Source organism: Lagenorhynchus albirostris, chromosome 2, assembly GCF_949774975.1.
Source record: "Lagenorhynchus albirostris chromosome 2, mLagAlb1.1, whole genome shotgun sequence".
Lineage (NCBI taxonomy): Eukaryota > Metazoa > Chordata > Mammalia > Artiodactyla > Delphinidae > Lagenorhynchus > Lagenorhynchus albirostris.
The window spans coordinates 181,568,179-181,587,945 of NC_083096.1; the positions used below are offsets into that span (position 1 = coordinate 181,568,179).

At 43.7% G+C, this 19,767-nt stretch overlaps 1 protein-coding gene and 1 pseudogene across 1 annotated transcript in view; one reads left to right on the forward strand and one right to left on the reverse strand.

Moving 5' to 3' along the window:
* DNAJC11 (DnaJ heat shock protein family (Hsp40) member C11) overlaps positions 1 to 19,767 on the forward strand; it is a 72,050-nt gene that overhangs the window by 18,525 nt on the left and 33,758 nt on the right. Inside the window, exons 2-4 of the mRNA XM_060141567.1 lie at positions 7,022 to 7,151; positions 9,405 to 9,478; positions 17,690 to 17,791. Coding sequence (XP_059997550.1) covers positions 7,022 to 7,151; positions 9,405 to 9,478; positions 17,690 to 17,791 — 306 coding nt within the window. The remainder of the gene's footprint in view (positions 1 to 7,021; positions 7,152 to 9,404; positions 9,479 to 17,689; positions 17,792 to 19,767) is intronic.
* Positions 12,643 to 13,200, reverse strand: LOC132516392 (protein tyrosine phosphatase type IVA 1-like; annotated as a pseudogene).

Here is a 19,767-nt window from a genome sequence, read left to right on the forward strand (position 1 = left end):
CATTTCTGATTTTAGTAATTTGAGTCTTCTTTCTTTTTTTTCCTTAGTTAGTCTAGCCAAAGGTTTGTCGATTGTGTTGTCTTTTTGAAGAGTCAACTTTTTTTTCACTAATTCCTTCTATTGTTTATCTGTTCTCTGTTTATCTCTGCTCTAATGTTTATGATTTCCTTCTCCTGCCAGCTTCGAGTTTAGTTTTTCTTCTTTTTCTAGTTTCTTTTTTTTTCTTCTATTTATTTTTAAATTAATTTTTATTATAGTTGATTTACAATGTTGGATTAGTTTCTGCTGTACAGCAAAGTGAATCAGTCATACATTTACATATATCCACACTTTTGTAGATTCTATTCTCATATAACTCATTACAGAATATTGAAGAGTTCCCTGTGATATACAGTAGGTTCTTGTTGGCTATCTATTTTATATATAGTAGTGTGTATATGTCAATCCCAATCTCCCAATTTATCCCTCCCCCTCACCCCTTTGCCTCTTGGTAACCATAATTTTGTTCTCTACATCCGTGGCTCTATTTCTGTTTTGTAAATAGGTTCATTTGTACCATTTTTTTTAGATTCCACATATAAGCAAAATATATTTGTCTTTCTCTGTTTGACTTACTTCACTCGGTATGACAATCTCTAGGTCCATCCATGTCGCTGCAAATGACATTATTTCGTTCTTTTCTAGTTTCTTAAAAGTTGTAAAGTTAGGGACTTCCCTGGTGGTGCAGTGGTTAAGAATCCACCTGCCAGTTCAGGGGATACGGGTTCAAGCCCTGGTCCAGAAAGATCCCACATGCCACAGAGCAGCTAAGCCCGTGCACCACAGCTACTGAGCCTGCGCTCTAGAGCCTGCGAGCCACAACTGCTGAGCCCACGTGCCACAACTACTGAAGCCCGTGCACCTAGAGCCCATGCTTCGCAACAAGAGAAGCCACCACAATGAAGAGTAGCCTCCACTCGCCACAACTAGCGAAAGCCCGCACGCAGCAATAAAGACCCAACGCGGCAAAAAAAAAAAAAAAAAAGTTGGAAAGTTAGTTGTTGATTTGTTATCTCCTTTTTCCATGCCACGCAGCTTGTGGGATTTTAGTTCCCCGACCAGGGGTTGAAACCGAGCCCTTGGCAGTGAGAGTGTAGAGTCCTAACCACTGGACTGCCAGGGAATTGAGATTTCCCGTTTTTTAATGTAAACGTTTAAAGCTATAAATTTCTCCCTTAGCACTGCATCCCATAAGTTTTGGTATGTTGTGTTTCGTTTTCATTCATCTCTAAGTATTTTGTAATTTCCCTTGTGATTTTTTTTCTTTGATCTATTGGTCGTTTAAGAGTGTATTGTTTGTCACAAATTTGTGTCTTTTCCAGTTTTCCTTATGTAATTGATTTCTAATCTCATCCCTTTGTGGTTGGAGAGGATACTTTGTATGATATCTTTTTTTTAAAATAAATTTATTTATTTTATTTATTTATTTTTGGCTGTGTTGGGTCTTCGTTGCTGCACGCAGGCTTTCTCTAGTTGCGGTAAGCGGGGGCTACTCTTCGTTGCGGTGCGCGGGCTTCTCATTGCACTGGCTTCTCTTGTTGTGGAGCACGGGCTCTAGGCATGCGGGCTTCAGTAGTTGTGGCACACGGGCTCTAGAGCGGAGGCTCAGTAGTTGTGGCACACAGGCTTAGTTGCTCCGTGGCATGTGGGATCTTCCCGGACCAGGGCTCGAACCTGTGTCCCCTGCATTGGCAGGCGAATTCTTAACCACTGCGCCACCAGGGAAGCCCCTTTGTATGATATCTATCTTTTAAATTCTATTGAGACTTAAATTGTGGCCTACCAAATGGTCAGTCCTGGAAAATGTCCCATGTACACTTGAGAAGAATGTGTTTCTGTTGTTGTGTAGAATATTCTGTATGTGTCTGTTAGATCTAGTTGGTTCATTGTGTTGTTCAAGTCCTCTATTGCCTTACTTATCTTTTGTCTGGTTATTCATAGGATGTTGAAGTCTCCACCTATTACTGTGAAACTATTTCTCCCCCTTCAGTTCTGTCAATTTTTGCTTTATGTATTTGATGGTCTGTCATTAGGTATATAAGTTTATAGTTATTCTATCTTCTTGCTGTATGAACCTTTTATTAATATGTAATGTCTTTCTTTGTGTCTTATAACCTTTTTAAAATTTATTTATTTATTTTGGCTGCGTTGGGTCTTTGTTGCTGCACTCAGGCTTTCTCTAGTTGCAGCGAGCAGGAGCTAGTCTTCGTTGCAGTGCATGGGCTTCTCATTGTAGTGGCTTCTCTTTGTTGAGGAGCACGGGCTCTTCGCATGTGGGCTTCAGTACTTGTGGCACCCGGGCTCAGTAGTTGTGGCTTGTGGGCTCTAGAGCACAGGCTCAGTAGTTGTGGTGCACGGGCTTAGTTGCTCTGCAGCATGTGGGATCTTCCTGGACCAGGGCTCAAACCCCTGTCCCTTGCATTGGCAGGCAAATTCTTAACCACTGCACCACCAGGGAGGCCCCCATATGATAAATCTTAAAGTCCGGTAATGTGAGTCCTCCAGTTCTTCGAAGTTATTTTGGTTAGTAAAATAACTAAGAAAGTAAAATTTATTTTTGCTCCATATCATTTTTCCATATAAATTTTAGAATTAGCTTGTCAGTTTCTACCCAAAAAAACCTAGGATTTTCACTGGATTGCATTGAATCTGTAGGTTGCTTTGGGGCAATCTGACATCTGAATAATACTGAGTCTGCTGATGCATGAAGGCAGCTTATCTGTCCGTTATTTTTGGTCTTCTTTAATTTCTTTCAGCAGTGCATTGTAGTTTTCAGTGTATGGGTCTTGCAGTTGTTAAATTTATCCCTAAGTAGTTCATGTTTGTTAATGATACTTTAAATGGTATTGTCGTTTTAAGTTTCAGTTTTTAGTATATAGAAATAAATTGATGTTTGCCTGTTGATCCTGTATCCCATGACCTTGCTAAAATCACTTAGTACGTTTTTTTTGTAGATTCTTCATGATTTTCTACATAGACAACATCTGTATATACAGATATTTTTATTTTTTAAAATGTTTGCGTTGAATTTCTTTTTTGTGCTTTATTGTACTTTTGTATTGTATAGCATCTAATCCAACAGCTTTAACAGACCACTAAACTCTACAGGTCTCTAGGGACCTTTTCACTATGAATCTTATGATACATAAAGGTTGAATTTATAATAGATTTACTTTCCATTGAAATTATAACCAGATGATAGAGATGATGAAACTTTTCACACTTAAAGCACAATACATCTCTTAATTTTATAATGAATTTTAGAAATAAGTACGTAACTTTAGGCATCGTTTTTAATGATATCACCTATTTTGAAATGATACCAGTGTTTTTACGATAGTGAAAGAGTTTATCATTTATGAAATATCGAACCAGTGACCTTAGCTATTCAGTTACGATAAAAGGCCCAATCTAACCTTTTATTGAATGTGATATTTATTAAAAATGAAACTTCTGTTACTTAATCAGTAGCACGTTAAGCCATTTATTAATATGATTAAAGAAGGTATTGCAGACTAGACACTGTACTCCCTTGTCATCTGGTTTACTTTTTTTTGTTTGTTTGTTTTGTTTTGTTTTGTTTTTCTGGGGTTTTTTTTTTTTTGCGGTACGGGGACCTCTCACTGTTGTGGCCTCTCTCGCTGCGGAGCACAGGCTCCAGATGCGCAGGCTCAGCGGCCATGGCTCACGGGCCCAGACGCTCCGCGGCATGTGGGATCTTCCCGGACCGGGGCACGAACCCGTGTCCCCTGCATCGGCAGGCGGACTCTCAACCACTGCGCCACCAGGGAAGCCCTGGTTTACTTTTAACAACCAGGAAATAGCAGTCTAACCTAAAGTCAGTCAAGTCTATCTAATCCTGCACTTGTAATTTTTATGAGATGCTGGAAAGAGCAATTAAAATTTGCAGAAAGGGAATAATTTGTAATGACTACTCAGGAAGGAACAACCCCCTTTTACATGGTTACATAAGTAAACCTATCTGGAGAAGACACATTTAATTTGCCATTAGTTAACTATTCTTTATTTGCTTAAAACAATGGGGCTTGGCACAGGCAGCATATTGGTAAGTGTGGCAGGGAATGCGTTGCATAATTGACGTGAACGTGGAAAGAAGCCTATGGTAGGAGAAAGAAAAGGGAACCACAGAGATCACAGAGATGGGAACGTTTGGTCTTGTGTTTTTATTGAAATAGAATACATGTATAGAAAAGTGCACGTCATAAGCATGCAGGTCAGTGAATTGTCACAAATGTGGGCCCCTTCATGAATGAATGTTCCTATCATCCTCACACCAGGGCTGTGCCTTCTCTCTGAATTGTCCCAGTTTCAGTATTCATGCTGCCAAAAGGTTATCAAAATTGAATTGTGACAGTAATGATAGCTACAGTGATTAAATTCCTCATGTGTGCAAGGCATTGTTAAGCGATTGTATGCGTATTAGCTCATTTACTCCTCAAAGTAAGTGTGATAGGGGTACTGTTGTCTACAGTTTCAAGATGAGAAAACAAAGGAAAGGTTTTAGAAGAGCAACAATGAGTAGGTTTTTGCTGTGTGCTGGGCGCTGTATGAAGCACTGTGTGGTCACTGTCTCATTTCATTTCCACGCCGCCCCTGAGCATACTTGTCATCCCCTTTAACAGCTGAGAAAGCTGAGGGTCAGAAAGCTCGTTAGCCCGAAGCCTGCGTTCTTCACCCCTGGAAGGCTGGTGTGTGACCCCAGAGGAAATCCCACGGACGGCCAGAGGCAGAGAAAGGGGGAGGACGGCCATCTACAAATCGTTCAGGAGTGTGATTCCCAAAGGCTACACCAAAGAGGAGATGGAGAGAGAATAGTGCTGGCATGGGGCAGACGTCTGCCTAATCCTTGGAGGCAAAAGGATGCTCAGTCAGCAAGGTCCTTGACTATTTTCCAGTGAAGTAGTTAATGGAAACCGTCAAGAAGCTGCTGATTAAAAACACTGATGTGCCTGTGCCTATAGTCAAACTGTGAGGGTCCTGTCTGCGTTAAAGGACAGCTGAGTGGCCCGGGTCTAGCAGAGCTTTTCTCATGACAGAACCACGTCCAGTTAGAGCTGGGAAGGCCCACAGAGGTCATCCACCCAACCACCCACTCCTCGGACGGAGAAAGTGGCCCAAGAGTGGCACCTGGGTCCTCACAGCCTATCCTCCTGGGCACGTGGGACTGACACACGTACCGTTCCAGTAACGGTTATTGTCTTCCTGTTGGGAGTTCTGCAGAATTCCTTGTTTAAGATCTCTGGTAAACTTGCACAGATTTCCTGGCATCAGAATAACTTAGCCCTATAGAAAATATCTAAATTTCAGACCAAAAATTATCACTGAAGTAAGGTTTTGCCTTTTTTCATTGGTAAAAGCATTCATTACTCCTGGAATTGGAAGATATTGAAAAATTGTGGACATTACGGAAAAATACAGTTTAACGTTTTCCCTCGTAACCTTGATGTCTTGAGTAATCGTGTCCCTGTGACCGCTCTCCTGTGTACCCGTGTTTCCAGACCTGATCCCAGAGCACCATCCATCCTCAGCTTCCTCAGTGGGGACCTGGTCCCCTTCCTCTACCCAGGGAGCTGGCTTTTCAGGCCCCTCTGGCATGTTGTCAGTGACCCAGAATTTGCTTCTGTTGTCAAAATGGTGGGGTTGCCTCGCAAAATAAAATGTTATTTACTTGACAGATCATCTGGACAGAGCTGTCCATTTGGCATCACCTCTGACAGACCAAAATGGTCCCTGGGGTTGGTATAATATCAGACATAATACTTCCCCAAAACACACCTGAGGGCCCTGCCAGAGAGATGGCACAGTGTTCCTAGAGCCTCTGACGAAGTCTGCTTCTGAGAACTTGGCCGCTGAGAGGCAGGCGAAGTAGAAAGTGGATTTCTGTCATCCCTCTTCCTTCCTCCCTTCTGTGCAGTTAAAACACACCCAGAGCCCATTTCACTCTTTGTGTCATCTGTGCTCATCTTATGGTGCATTTTCCCCTCAAATTGATTACTTACAAGAATTGGAGAGGTGTATGTGTTGGGTAGTGACTCTTTGGGTGCTGGGGGTGGGAAGGCTTTTTACTGTAGGATAGTAAAGCATTTTTGCCTCTTTATGTGCTACCTTTTAGTATTAGAGGTTGAATAGAAATGTGTGTTGATTTGACAATTTTATGTCTTTGATTTTTTTTTTTTAAGAAGATGTTGGGGGTAGGAGTTTATTTATTTATTTTTGCTGTGTTGGGTCTTCGTTTCTGTGCGAGGGCTTTCTCTAGTTGTGGCAAGCGGGGGCCACTCTTCATCGCGGTGCGCAGGCCTCTCACTATCGCGGCCTCTCTTGTTGCGGAGCGCAGGCTCCAGACGCGCAGGCTCAGTAGTTGTGGCTCACGGGCCTAGTTGCTCTGCGGCATGTGGGATCCTCCCAGACCAGGGCTCGAACCCGTGTCCCCTGCATTAGCAGGCAGATTCTCAACCACTGCGCCACCAAGGAAGCCCATGTCTTTGATTTTTTAAGGGTGAATATTCATTGAGTTTCCTTTGTCAGAAAATGGATTAAATGCATGGCATTTCTGTCTAATGGTATATAGCATTTTTCCTTTCTGAACAAATTCTTTGTTGAGAGTACCTTGGCAGGATTGACTTTAAATAACTCAGGTTAAAGAGCAAGCAGGTCTCTGTGACGTTTCTCATTTCCGCTCAGAGCACAGAGAACCAGGGTAGGGACACAAGCTTTCATTTCATCTGATAGCAGCATTTCCCAGCAAAACACAGTTGCTATCGATGTACATAATTGATCACTTTATTAACTGTGGAAAAAAGGGGCCTTATTGAAGTAATAAAGCATAACTTTATTATGTCCTATATGTAGAGAGCAAGCATGTTGGAAAGTGGCTGACAGCTTCCCATTTCAAGGCTGATTCTGGTCATGATAATATTTAAGTAGCATTGATTGCTCTCTAATTGGATTTTTCCTTCCGTAGGCCTCTTCCGAAGAGCTGAAAGCGGCCTACCGCAGGCTGTGTATGCTTTACCATCCTGACAAGCACAGAGACCCGGAGCTCAAATTGCAGGCGGAGCGACTGTTTAACCTCGTTCACCAGGCTTATGAAGGTCAGAGCGGGGCTTGGCTCTATAGAAACACCCTGGTAGCAGACACTCAATTTTTAAGAGGCTTGATTTGTAGAGGATAGAAAAAGAGAGTCCTTAGAGGTATATAAAAGAGGTGGTTAGTTTAGTGCTTTTTACTGACAGGGACCTTTGAAAGAGTAGTATTTTGCTTTGGAAATCAATACGTGTCCAGTAAGTAGAAAATGAGGCTGCAGGTGAAGTAATAGCCCATAGTCTGAATTGCAAGGGAGTACTCCAGCTTTAAATCATTTACTAGTTTTCTTCTAAAGGGAACTCTTAGAGGTAAAAGGCTGATCACTACAGACAAGCTCTTTGTTCTCTTTTTTTTGTGAGAAGATGCAAAGAACATTTTTTCCATCTGAAAGTGATTTTATTGGTTCTGTAGCATTCAGTTAAGGAAAGGTACTAACAAAAGCAAGAAGATGGTGTTAAGGAGCCTAACAGGAAATAGAGTCAAGTAATTCAGACTTTTATATTTATATCTTATGTATTTCAGAAAAAGTTTTGTAATATATTTGTTTATAAAATACTAAAATCACTAATAGGTACAGTTTCTGTTTGAGATGATGCAAAAGTTCTAGAAATAGATTGTGATGGTTACACAACATTGCAAATTTATTTAACACCACTGAATTGTACACTTAAACATGGTTAAAATGATCAATTTTATGTTGTGTGTATTATACCATGATTTTTAAAATTAAAATTAAAAAAATATGAAATCACTCTTAGGATCTATGCCAAGTAAAGTAAGTTATTCATTCCAGAGCCATTTGGTGATTTGCTCCTTAATTAGATTTTCTTTACAAAATAAAGACTTCTCATTGTGGACATAAAAGCGTATTGCTGTATTCACTATAGTTTTACCAGAAAGTTAGATTTCAAATGACCAGTAAAACTGAGACTGTGGCACATATGTGTATACAGTCAGCCTGTGTCTTCACCAAATGTAACTTTTCAGGCTACTTACCTGGTCTGAATAAAGCTTGACCAAAAACTCGTTCCTTTTATTGTATTTGGTTGTCTGAATTACCCACATACTGGATTGTATTGTTTTGGAGATTAGGGGAAGAGTTAACAGAAAATCCCTACCAGTGCTTGTGAAAATGCTGCAGCAGCAGACCTGGCCCCAGTGTTTGGCCTAAAGGGAGACTGAGATGGTGAATAAATAATTCCTTATTAAATCCTAGAGATCAGCTCAAGAAGTTTGGCTCCCAAGTTTTCCGGTGGTCCGCATTTCTTTCTTCCTCATTAGATTTGAGTATGGATAGAGTCATTTACATCATTTTTTAATTAGACCTAAAAATATATGGGAAATCTCAGGCGGGGAAAGATTCAAAGGTCTTGAACAGAAGTTGGCCCAGCAGGGGAGGGAGGTAACGACTGTTTGCTATACGGATGTTCAGGTTCGGTTTGGAGGTCCTTTGAACAGCTCTCACCCTCACTGAACAGTCTTTTTCTGATGTACTTTAGGTGCCGTGGCCGACACCATAGTGAGAGGTGTTTGTGTCTTTTAAAAATGATTTACAAATAAAGAAGAGAGGCATCCAAAAGCAAAGAAACAAACCCCAACATAATAATAAGTCAGATTTTTCTGGTCAGAGCCTGTCCCTAGTTTTACATTAGGCTCTGTTAGAAACTGGAATTCACTCTCTCAAGCCAAAATACTTTATAGATTGTGGCAGAAGCTCACTAGGTGCTTTTAAAAAACAACTGTCCTTGGGCTTCCCTGGTGGCGCAGTGGTTGGGAGTCCGCCTGCCGATGCAGGGGACACGGGTTCGTGCCCCGGTCCGGGAAGATCCCACGTGCCGCGGAGCGTCTGGGCCCGTGAGCCATGGCCGCTGAGCCTGTGCGTCCGGAGCCTGTGCTCCGCAACGGGAGAGGCCACAGCAGTGAGAGGCCCGCGTACCGCAAAAAGAAAATAAAAACAAAAACAAAACAAAACAAAAAAACTGTCCTTTAGAGATGCAGGGTCAGTGCACCTCACAACGAAGCGAAGAGTAGCTTGGACATGAAAAATCCAGTGTTTCTCGTTGTAGCCACCTTTAAACATGTCCTTGCTTGGATCTAGGGAGCAATTAGGAGGAAAGACACATTGGGAATGATGGGGTCTCTGGGAAGATTGTGGCTGGAAAGAGAAGAACAAAAAGAGGTGGCCTTGCCTGGTGGTATTGTGGTCAGGACTGAAAGGTGAATTTTGTGCTTTGTAAACATGTTTGCTTTTTAACTTGCAGTGCTCAGTGACCCCCAAACCAGGGCCATCTACGATATCTATGGCAAGAGAGGACTGGAAATGGAAGGATGGGAGGTAAGAGAAGCTTTGTGTCTGGTGTCCCAGGAACGTCACTCAACAGCTACAGAACAACAACCCCCAAATCCCGCACCCTGACCCTGCAGTGATGCCTTTGAGAATATATGAAGACATCAGAGTCCTCTTCTCGCCTTTATATCTTGGTTTAAGGAATTGGGTTCTACACTTGGCTTTGCCACTTTGTAACTTTGTGAACTTGGGACAGTTAGTCATCCAACTTGTCCTCTGTTTCCTAACCCATCAGGTGAATAGTAAGAGGGATGGTCTAGGCCAGTAAGTTTTAACCCAGGGGAGGGAGCAGGCCGCTCAGGGGGTGATGGTAGATGGTTTCTGAAAGGGCACAGTTCCTACACTTACCCTCCTTTCACACGTATACTTCCTTCCACCCTCCACGGCCCTGAGCCCCTCTTTCTACCCGAGGTTACAACTGAATCTAGGAAGTGTTTGTTGGTGCTGTGTTGTGCGTGTGAACAAAACGGAAGCACGGAAAAGTTGAGAACTACTGGATTAAATTGTCTGTAATGACCCTTCCAGCTCTAATGGGCTGTACTATTAGAATGTTATAAATATAGTGAGTAAAACAAAATAAATAGCAAGTATCTATGAAATAGGTTACCTGGACAGCCATACCATGTGGGAACTATCACTAAAATTGGGAACGTTCCGTTTTCTTTCACTCTGCCACTGAGTAGTCTTAGAGCCTTGGGCAAGTCCTTTGACTGCTTTGTACTTCCGTGTTATAACCTAAAAAATAGTGATATGCGGATCAAGTAGAAAAATTAATATGAAAATTTGTTGTAAACTTCTGTATTGCTGTAAGAACATATAGGTGTTATTACTTAATTTCATTACAGAAACTCGGTTCTGATGCCCAAGAAATTCTGGTAGGCTGTTAACGTTAAATTAACTATCATTGAGTTATTTTTTCATCGTCATGTAAGCTTTCCCTTGAAGTTCTTTTGGTATTTGCTCTCACGCGTGCATGACTGTCTATTCTAATTTTAGGGTGAAAACCTTCTAAAGGCCTTTGGATACGGACTGGAAGAGAAGTGAAATGGGATTCTGTTGCCGTTTTCACCACTGCTTGATATTGGTGACTTATGGGCCATTTCCAACCTATAGCCATGTTTTGGTTGCCCACAGAGTGAATTGTAGTTGCTGACATTTGAAACTTAGGAGGCTTTGCAGGAAAATCCAGTCTCTTATCTTCTTTGGAAAAATCAGAAGACCTGGTAACGCTGTGCCTAAATTCCCCTCTGAGGCAACAGTCACCCAGGTCTGAGGAGCCCCTGCCGTGGGACTGGACCGTGCTGCCCAGTTTGCCCCAGCCCCTTGCCGCTCCCTCCACCCGTCCCACGCCCCGCCTGGCTCCCAGCGGGCGTTTGGCTTCTGGCCTTTGGCTCAGTGGAAATAGCAGTGCGTCATGTCACATTAGTTCATGGTAGCAAAGTGTTGGGTCTAGTGGCTTAGAATTTTTTTCATCAAAAAAAGAAAGTAGAATCCTGTTGAATTTACTAAGTTTCTCCTCATGCCCCAGGTTAAAGCGCCCTTGTGTTTTGAAGCCGTGGGTTGGTTGCAGTTCTTCACGGCAGCAGTCAGGGCCACTGAAAAGCTGCAGGCCTCTCTTGTGTATCCCCTCCTCAGAGTCTAGGGTTCATTCCCAGCAGCATTATTCCCACTCAGTGGAGCAGTGGGGTGACGTCTTCCTGGCAGAATATCGCGTGGTTTCCTATCACCAAACCAAATTATCTCCCCATTAGAAACAGAGAAAAACCATACACACTGTCGTGATTATAAAAGTATGCAGGCAGTCATAGACAGTGACTGGATACGCTTTTATATTCATATGTTTTAGTAGGTAACTTTAAGGGAATCAAGTTCTCATCGATCAGAATTGGCTTTTTTTTTTTTTTTTGCCTCAATACTAAGCCTTCACTGATGATAAAAATGCCTTGAAGGAAAACTACAGGAAGGTACCTCCTCAGATACTTACTGAGAAGAGATGTATGGGTGTCTAACGTATAGTAGGAAAACTGAGCCCACTGTTCATACTGTGAAGGAAGAGTCTCGCTGAACTCGAGTGCTTTATGGAGCTGGCGTCACCGTGCCCTTGAGGAATTCTGCAGCTGGTGGCTTTCTCAGTATGAGGGTTCTCCCATTTCAGTCACGGCCTCCACCCCAGGGAGGAGGCTGTGTTCCCTTCACGCTGTTGCTAGTATTTTTAGACTACTGACCGGTGTCCGTCTGCCATGTGTCTGTCAGTCTAAACCCACGGGTAGTCAGGGAGGGATGGAGGACACGGGCAAAGCCCGTAGTGTTTGGGACACCTTTAAGCCCAAAATGCCAAAGCAGCCACAGATGTGGCAGTCACTCCTGTCCCAGCTCTGGCATCATCCGCTTTCTGCTGGTGGAGGCTGGGGATGAAATTGAGCGTTTATAGGTTGCATCAAATGTTTACCCTGTTTTCAGGCACTAGGTAGGTTTTTAGTCTTTGTCTATTCTCTTTTTTTTAACCTTCAAGGGACTTCGTCATGCTGTGGCAGGATTCCAAAGGAGTGAGATGCAACCATTCCCAGCTCGTAACACCAGCCATTTGAGTTCTTAAAGTCACAGTGTTTGTGCAGATACCCATATTTCAAATGAAGTTGGCCTCTTCAGAATGGCAGAAATCCAGCTTTGAGTTGTGAATGTTCAGACAGTATTGAGTCTGGTAACAGCTGGCAAGTGGAGTGGAAAACCATACAAGTCGGAGGGGCCTTGCAGACGTCAGATTACATTTAGAGGAGCAGCCTTTGGCCCGGATCATCCACACTTTAGTTTTTGTCTGCAGTCCTTTACCTTTATCCATATCTCACTTTTCCCTGCCTCTTTGACATCATTCTTTTTTTTTTTTCCCCCAGGAAAGGTCAGTCGGTACAAACGATAAGCACATTTTAAATGCTGCACAGCAAGAATCCTTTGCTAAGTGTCCAAGTAGGTTGATCATAACCCAAACATAGAGGTTGCAATTCTGCCAGCTTTGTGGCCTGGTAAAACTGCTTTTCATCACTCCTGTGGAAGCTTCATCAGACTTCACCAAGCCAACGTGCTGGCTGACATGTACAACAAATTCTGTCCTGTCTAGGTTCCACTTCCAAGCGCTGGCATCAGGCACCCCAGTTTTACAGAATGCAATAGCTGTTTCTATGACCATTGGAATCTTTAGAGTGCAGCCGCATTTTAGGACAATACTTCTCCAAATACAAAAGCTTGCTGTTAAAAGCTCTATGCCGCTTTTGTCTTATGAACTGTACTGCATCTTCATATTTTATTCCACCTTCAATTAACGCTAGGGCGATAAGCACTGGAGGTCTCCCAAGGCCTGCAACACAATGAACAGCAATTGCAACAAGCAGGGTCTTCACAAAACTTAACTTTCACAAGACTTAACCAATCATCAACAATCTGGTTAGATGGTGGTGCGCCGTCATCAAAAGGCCAGTCGAGAACATGGATGCCTTCTTTCTCCACAAGAGTAGTGTCATAAGTTGTTTCACATACTCTTACTATTGTGATAACTCCATACTTCTTAAGTTCCTCTATAAATTTGTTTAAGGTCGCATTAGTTGGATTGTGTGTCATAAGAAATCTCATGTTCTCGTAAGTGATTTCCACAGGAGCTGGGCGGTTCATTTGATCCATGTTAATTTAGTTAAAAAACACTCAGTAGGGTTATGAAAGAATTTTTAAAATTGAATACAGAAATGGTGCAAAGAAACTGAGTCTACTTCAATATACTCCACTTGAAATTCTCAGTGGTTTTGAATATGAAGTTGGGAGTAATGGGAAATGAAATGAACCTCCTGACAAGAAGCAGCAATTCTTCAATGCAGTAATACTGAGGCAAGAGAAAGGAAGTGCACTGAGGTTTACCCCATCTAGGTCAGAACTCTTGTAAAAAATGCTCTGTGGATTTCAATTCAACACTTCTGTGTCCAAGTTCACCACTCTTATGGGGGCTTCTTGGTGGAGTAGTAATGAAGTTCTACAGTTCACTTGTCTGCATAGAGGTCGTGCTGTGCCTGGCAGTAATCTCCACCGCCCTTCAGAAACTCCATAAATGTGTGACCAAGAACACCACAGAACTGAGGAATATGTCTACTCATTGAAGATTGTGGCCTAATCATACAGCCGGTCCCGAGGCGGCGGTGACATGGGCAGCGGCAGCAGGGCAGGGGCGGCAACTTTGCGGGCCGCGGCGGGGGAACCGGACTCTATCTGCCTGACATCATTCTTATAGTGTCTAGGAAAGTCACCCTGCATTAAGAGCTGTAATATGGTCAAGGTCATGAAAACAAAGACAGAAACTCCCACAGCTGGGAGGAGACTAACAAGACATGTGACTAAATACAATCCTGGGTCCTGGGTCCTGGATCAGCTCCTAGGGCATAACAGCGACGTTCGCGGAAAGACTCGTGAAATCCCAGAAGTTTGGGTTTAGTTAGTGGTAATGTACTAATCTTGGTTTACTAGATTTGACAGATGTTTGTTCCATGGTTCTGTTAGACGTTAACATTTGAGGGAGGCTTGGTGAAGGGTAGTCGAGAACTTTCTGTACTATCTTTGTAACTTCTCTAAAGTTCTAAATAATTTTCTAAAATTATTCCAAAATAAAAAATTGACTCACTAGAATCATAGAATTTTCAAACCAGACAGCACCTCAGGAATCGTGTAGTTTTAATCCCCCTCATTTATAGGAGGAAACTGAAGCTTAGAGAGTGAAGTGACTCACCTGAGGTCTCCCAGGAGTTTCAGGTGGTATTGGAGAGCCTAGGTCTCTGTCCTCTTCCCACTGTGCCACCTGGTTTTACAGGTCTCTCTACAGAGGCCTCATCTACAGAATAAGTCACCCTGACTAGCACAGGGTAGACCTAGTTGGTAAATGATCAAGGTGCACAGTACAGGTATATGGATACATGGGTGGCATATGATACACTCTGTTGACGGAAAACATTGAAAATGTCTATGGTCAACTAATCTATGACAAAGGAGGCAAGGATATACAATGGAGAAAAGACGGTCTCTTCAATAAGTGGTGCTGGGAAAACTGGACAGCTACATGTAAAAGAATGAAATGAAAACACTTCCTAACACCATACACAAAAATAAACTCAAAGTGGATTAGAGACCTAAATGTAAGACCAGGCACTATAAAACTCTTAGAGGGAAACATAGGAAGAACACTCTTTGACATAAATCACAGCAAGATATTTTTTGATCCATCTCCTAGAGTAATGGAAATAAAAACAAACAAATGGGACCTCATGAAACTTAAAAGCTTTTGCACAGCAAAGGAAACCATAAACAAGACGAAAAGACAACCCTCAGAATGGGAGAAAATATTTGCAAACGAATCAACGGACAAAGGATTAATGTCCAAAATATATAAACATCTCATGCAGCTCAATATTAAGAAAACAAACAACCCAATCCAAAAATGGGCAGAAGACCTAAATAGACATTTCTCCAAAGAAGACATACAGATGGCCAAGAGGCACATGAAAAGCTGCTCAGCATCACTAATTATTAGAGAAATGCAAATCAAAACTACAATGAGATATCCCCTCACACCAGTTAGAATGGGCATCATCAGAAAATCTACAAACAATAAATGCTGGAGAGGGTGTGGAGAAAAGGGAACCCTCTTGCACTGTTGGTGGGAATGTAAATTGATACAGCCACTATGGAGAACAGTATGGAGGTTACTTAAAAAACTAAAAATAGAATTACCATATGACCCAGCAATCCCACTACTGGGCATATACCCAGAGAAAACCATAATTCAAAAAGACACATGCACCCCAATGTTCACTGCAGCACTATTTACAATAGCCAGGTCATAGAAGACACCTAAATGCCCATCAGCAGATGAATGGATAAAGAAGTTGTGGTACATATATACAATGGAATATTACTCAGCCATAAAAAGGAATGAAATTGGGTCATTTGTAGAGACGTGGATGAATCTAGAGACTGTCATACAGAGTGAAGTAAGTCAGAAAGAGAAAAATAAATATCGTATATTAACGCATATATGTGGAACCTAGAAAATGGTACAGATGAACCGGTTTGCAGAGCAGAAATTGAGACACAGAAGTAGAGAAAAAACATATGGACACCAAGGGGGGAAAGCGGCAGGGGGATGGGGGTGGGGGTGTGATGAATTGGGAGATTGGGATTGACATACATACACTGATGTGTATAAAATGGATAACTAATAAGAACCTACTGTATAAAAAAATTAAATTAAAAAAAAAGAAAATGTCTAGTACTTTCCAACTGTAATGATGCAGTTTTGGGGTGCAAATGTCTGAGGGTTACCGAAGGGAGAAAAAGTGACTTGCAGCTGGCTTAGCTTTCTTCCATTCTCCACCGTGATGTACCCTGTGTAAAGGAAGTATAAATAGTAAAGGCCATCAGGGCCTGTGGGAGCTAGAATGAGATGCCTGGCCAAGTTCTTCACGGCTTCAGAGGGACCAGCCATTTTGACTTTACAGTTAGCTCTGATTATGTACCAGCTGTTTGCAGAACTTCTGTAAAATACGACTAGAAATGGGATGACTTAACACCTTTGGAATATTTGCCTCTTCATCTGTCACAGAGCGTGGCAGAGAGAAAGTCATTTGCAAAGGTCCAACAACTAGAATTCCTGAAAGCAAATCTTGTTCTGCTCTGGGCCCCATGGAGGAAGCACGCCATCAGCCCAAGATGGGGTAACTTTGGGGAAGCGAAATAAGAACTAGGAGAGTGAGCGTGCCACATTGGTTAAATATAACTGAGAATGTTTTTGTGAGGTCACAGAGCAATCATTGGCGTGCCATTTGGACTTTCAGTTTGTTCTTGGATTATTTTAAGTGTTTTTATTTTAAAACTTCCTTTAAAAGAAACACCTCCCCCTTTTTGATAGTTAACAATTTATATGGGAGAGAGAAAATGTTTTTGTTATTTTTTTCTGCGTACTTGCTAAAAGTGATAGTGAACAAATTTCTCAGTTCTTTTGGATAAGCCAGTTCTTGTATTTATTTTTCTGTATTGCTGAATAATAAAATCAAGTTGCACAAAACCCCATTTATTGTAATATATATACATACATACATATGCTTTTAGGAAGACACATAAAAAATTAATTGTTAGCCTGTGAGGAGGAGGAGTGTGGGTGAGGGGGAATTGTACTTTTTGCTTCATATCTTTCTGTACTATTTTGATTTTTTGCTATAAGCATGCATTTTTTTTGAATAATTTTTAAAACTTCTGATTTCCAAGATAGCTTTTTCTCACCTCACCTACCTTTGTAGGTGTTCTCTGAGCAGCCTCAGGACTCCGCGGTATTTCTGCCACTAATACAGGGTCAGTGCTGTTGGGCCTTTTCCCCCCGTCATGCATCCAGTGACTTTGGTCATGTTTGTCCCGCTCCCACTCTCTGTTTCTCACAGGCCATAGCATTCGGGACCCTTGGAAATGACGTGGTCTGCTTTCCTCTCTCACGGGCATGGTACCCGAGGCCCCCGTGGCGCTTCCCTGCCTGTTTGAAATCTCAGCTGGGCTGTCTTGCTTTCGTGATGAGCTCAGAAAGGCTGATGTGGGATGCCTTACCTCCTCACAGATCTGACATCCCTGTGCATCCCCAAGGGCTAGCATGGTCTGCCGATTTGCACCTGAGTACTGGAAGAGTCCCCTGATTCTGAAACACCCAGACCTCATGGCTTAAGGTCCCTTGGTCCAGGATGCTCAAGGGGCACCTCTGGTGGTGGCCCCAGCACACGAGGGAGACGCGCCAGTGCCGTTGTGGATGGCCTCGCCTCCATCTTGACACTTTTCAGCCTGTGTTACCTGGGGCTCATTAGGAAATCTAAACTGTGACACTTAAGGTGATGTTTTCTTTGTAAGATTCCTGCAGCCTTGGAGATAAGTGACTAAAATGAAGACAATAATGCTTCAGTCTCTGAAGAGCTGAGGGAAAACACAACCTTGGGACTGAGCGGGTGTGACGGTGAACCTGGTTTCACCAGGGACCGGGCCGTCGGAAGGGAAAATCCCCACGGTCTCACTGGCGGCTCTTAACCATCCTGAGGGAAAGGAATGGCGGGACACGGTTAATGACGCCGTCTCTTGTGTGTTTTCCTCGCTTTCTGGGCCCTTTGCTGACTCTTCCCCCCATTCTGCCTGCAGGTTGTGGAAAGGAGGAGGACACCAGCCGAAATCAGAGAAGAGTTTGAGCGGCTGCAGAGAGAAAGGGAAGAGAGGCGGCTGCAGCAGCGAACCAACCCCAAGGTGAGCCGGGCCAGTTCTGGAGGGAAGGGTTGCAAGGCTCGATTACCAGACAGCAGATCTAAAATAATTAGTGCTGGTGGCCTTTTATCGTAATAACGTACAGAATCGGGTGGGACAGCATTTTGCTTACTGCGTCTCAAGAGTAGGATCTGCCTGGAAAGCGCTCAGCAGAGCCGCTGGTGATGAGCCAGAGTGAAGGCAAAACCAACCCCCTGGTTTTCCCGGAAGCCAGGAGACTTCTTGAGCAGAAACGCAGGCTAGCTGTCTGAGACCTTTCCCTGTAATCCTGCTGCCCAAGCCCTTGACACGTGAAAATCAATCAGAGGTCTGTGTCAGGAAAGGACAGCCACCTACCCACGCACTGAGGCAACAGGATTCCTTGCAGACCAGTTACGAGACAGAGAGCCAGAGAACGCAGAGGGCTGGGGGTGTTTCCAGACTGCGTGAAGTGAGGGGCGTGCTTTCACCACCCCAGGGCGACGGTGCCGTGAATAGCAGTCACCAGGCTGTTTCCACAGCAACAGGGTGACCACCTTTAACCATCAGTCAAGCCCCCGATGAAGTTGGAGTCGTGTACCCCCGGGACACACCTGAGTCTGAAGGTTACTTTTCAGTCCTGTGTGATCTCCTTTTGCTTGGATGTGGTGGGGAGGCAAATTGTTCCGCGTGCATGCCACGGTCCTGTGGCAAAAGGAGAGCTCGGTCAGTTTGAGGTGCCTGTCACGCTGAAGGGCTCACTGCACGTGGCCCGGTGTTCCTGTTCCACGGTGTTTAACGAGGGGCGCAGCATCCAGACGCTGTCTTTGCAGCCGGGATAGCCCGGCAGGCAGCTGAAAATCTTCTAAGGAAAAAGAACCAATGCTAGCTTACAACTGGGAAGCGTGATGTTACGAGCTTCCGATCAAATACGTTCTAGAAAATGGAGTTTTCTAAGACCCCTACCGCATTTAAAGGTCCAGATACTCAGAAGACTCCCATCTCTTTGAATCCTACATTTCAAAGTATACTTGTAAACGCCAGCGCCTCTCCTTCCCTCCTGCCGTCCCCTTTAGTGGAGGACAGCTTCAGGAATGTAGTTAACTTTGGGTCAGTGGAGGTAGAGACTTGAAACACCGGTTGAACCAAGTCGGGGTGTGAGATGCTGAGAGAGCTGAAAATCTTCGAGGTGCCCTGAAGTGTGCTAACGGGTTCCCTTCTCAGGTATCCCAGCCAGTGCACTGGAGGAGGTCTGCGTACAGGTCAGCCTTGGCATGTGGGGCTCAGGGTCGGGAGCCGGGGTGGAGCCTGGCAGGGGCAGTCTGATGCTGTGCTGCCTTTGATTTGCTGGCTGAAGTTTTGCTGCATTCGGAACAATGAGGGGGAAAGACCGCATCACAGTAGCCCGAGCCTCTGTGTCCCGTGATAAAATGGGCCATCTGGGTGTGCGCGGTGATTGCTCACTGGGATCGTATGGAAATGTGTCTCCAGGCCATGTTTCTGTGAAATGAGGGAGCACAGCTGTGACCATTTCACACATGCCTGCAAGATATTGTATGATTCCCAATACTTTGCTGCTTCTAGAAAGTGCTGCCAAGGAAATAAGACATTCTCTAACCGGAAATACTGAGCGGAAACCAGATGCCGGCTCTGGCATTCTGAGGAGAGGTTTAGCTGGATCTTTTATTCCGCTTCTGAGTGTTGTTGCTTTGCAAGATGAGCAGAAAGATTTAGAATGTTCTCATCCTAAGACGAAAGGGGTGATCTCTTTTAAGAAGACCACAGGGAGGTCTTCCCTGGTGGCGCAGTGGTTAAGAATCCACCTGCCAATGCAGCAGACATGGGTTCGAGCCCTGGTCCAGGAAGAACCCACAGTCTGTGGAGCAACGAAGCCTGTGTGCCACAACTACTGAGCCTTCACTCTAGAGCCCGTGGGCCACAACTACTGAGCCCACGTGCCTAGAGCCTGTGCTGTGCAACAAGAGAAGCCATCGCAGTGA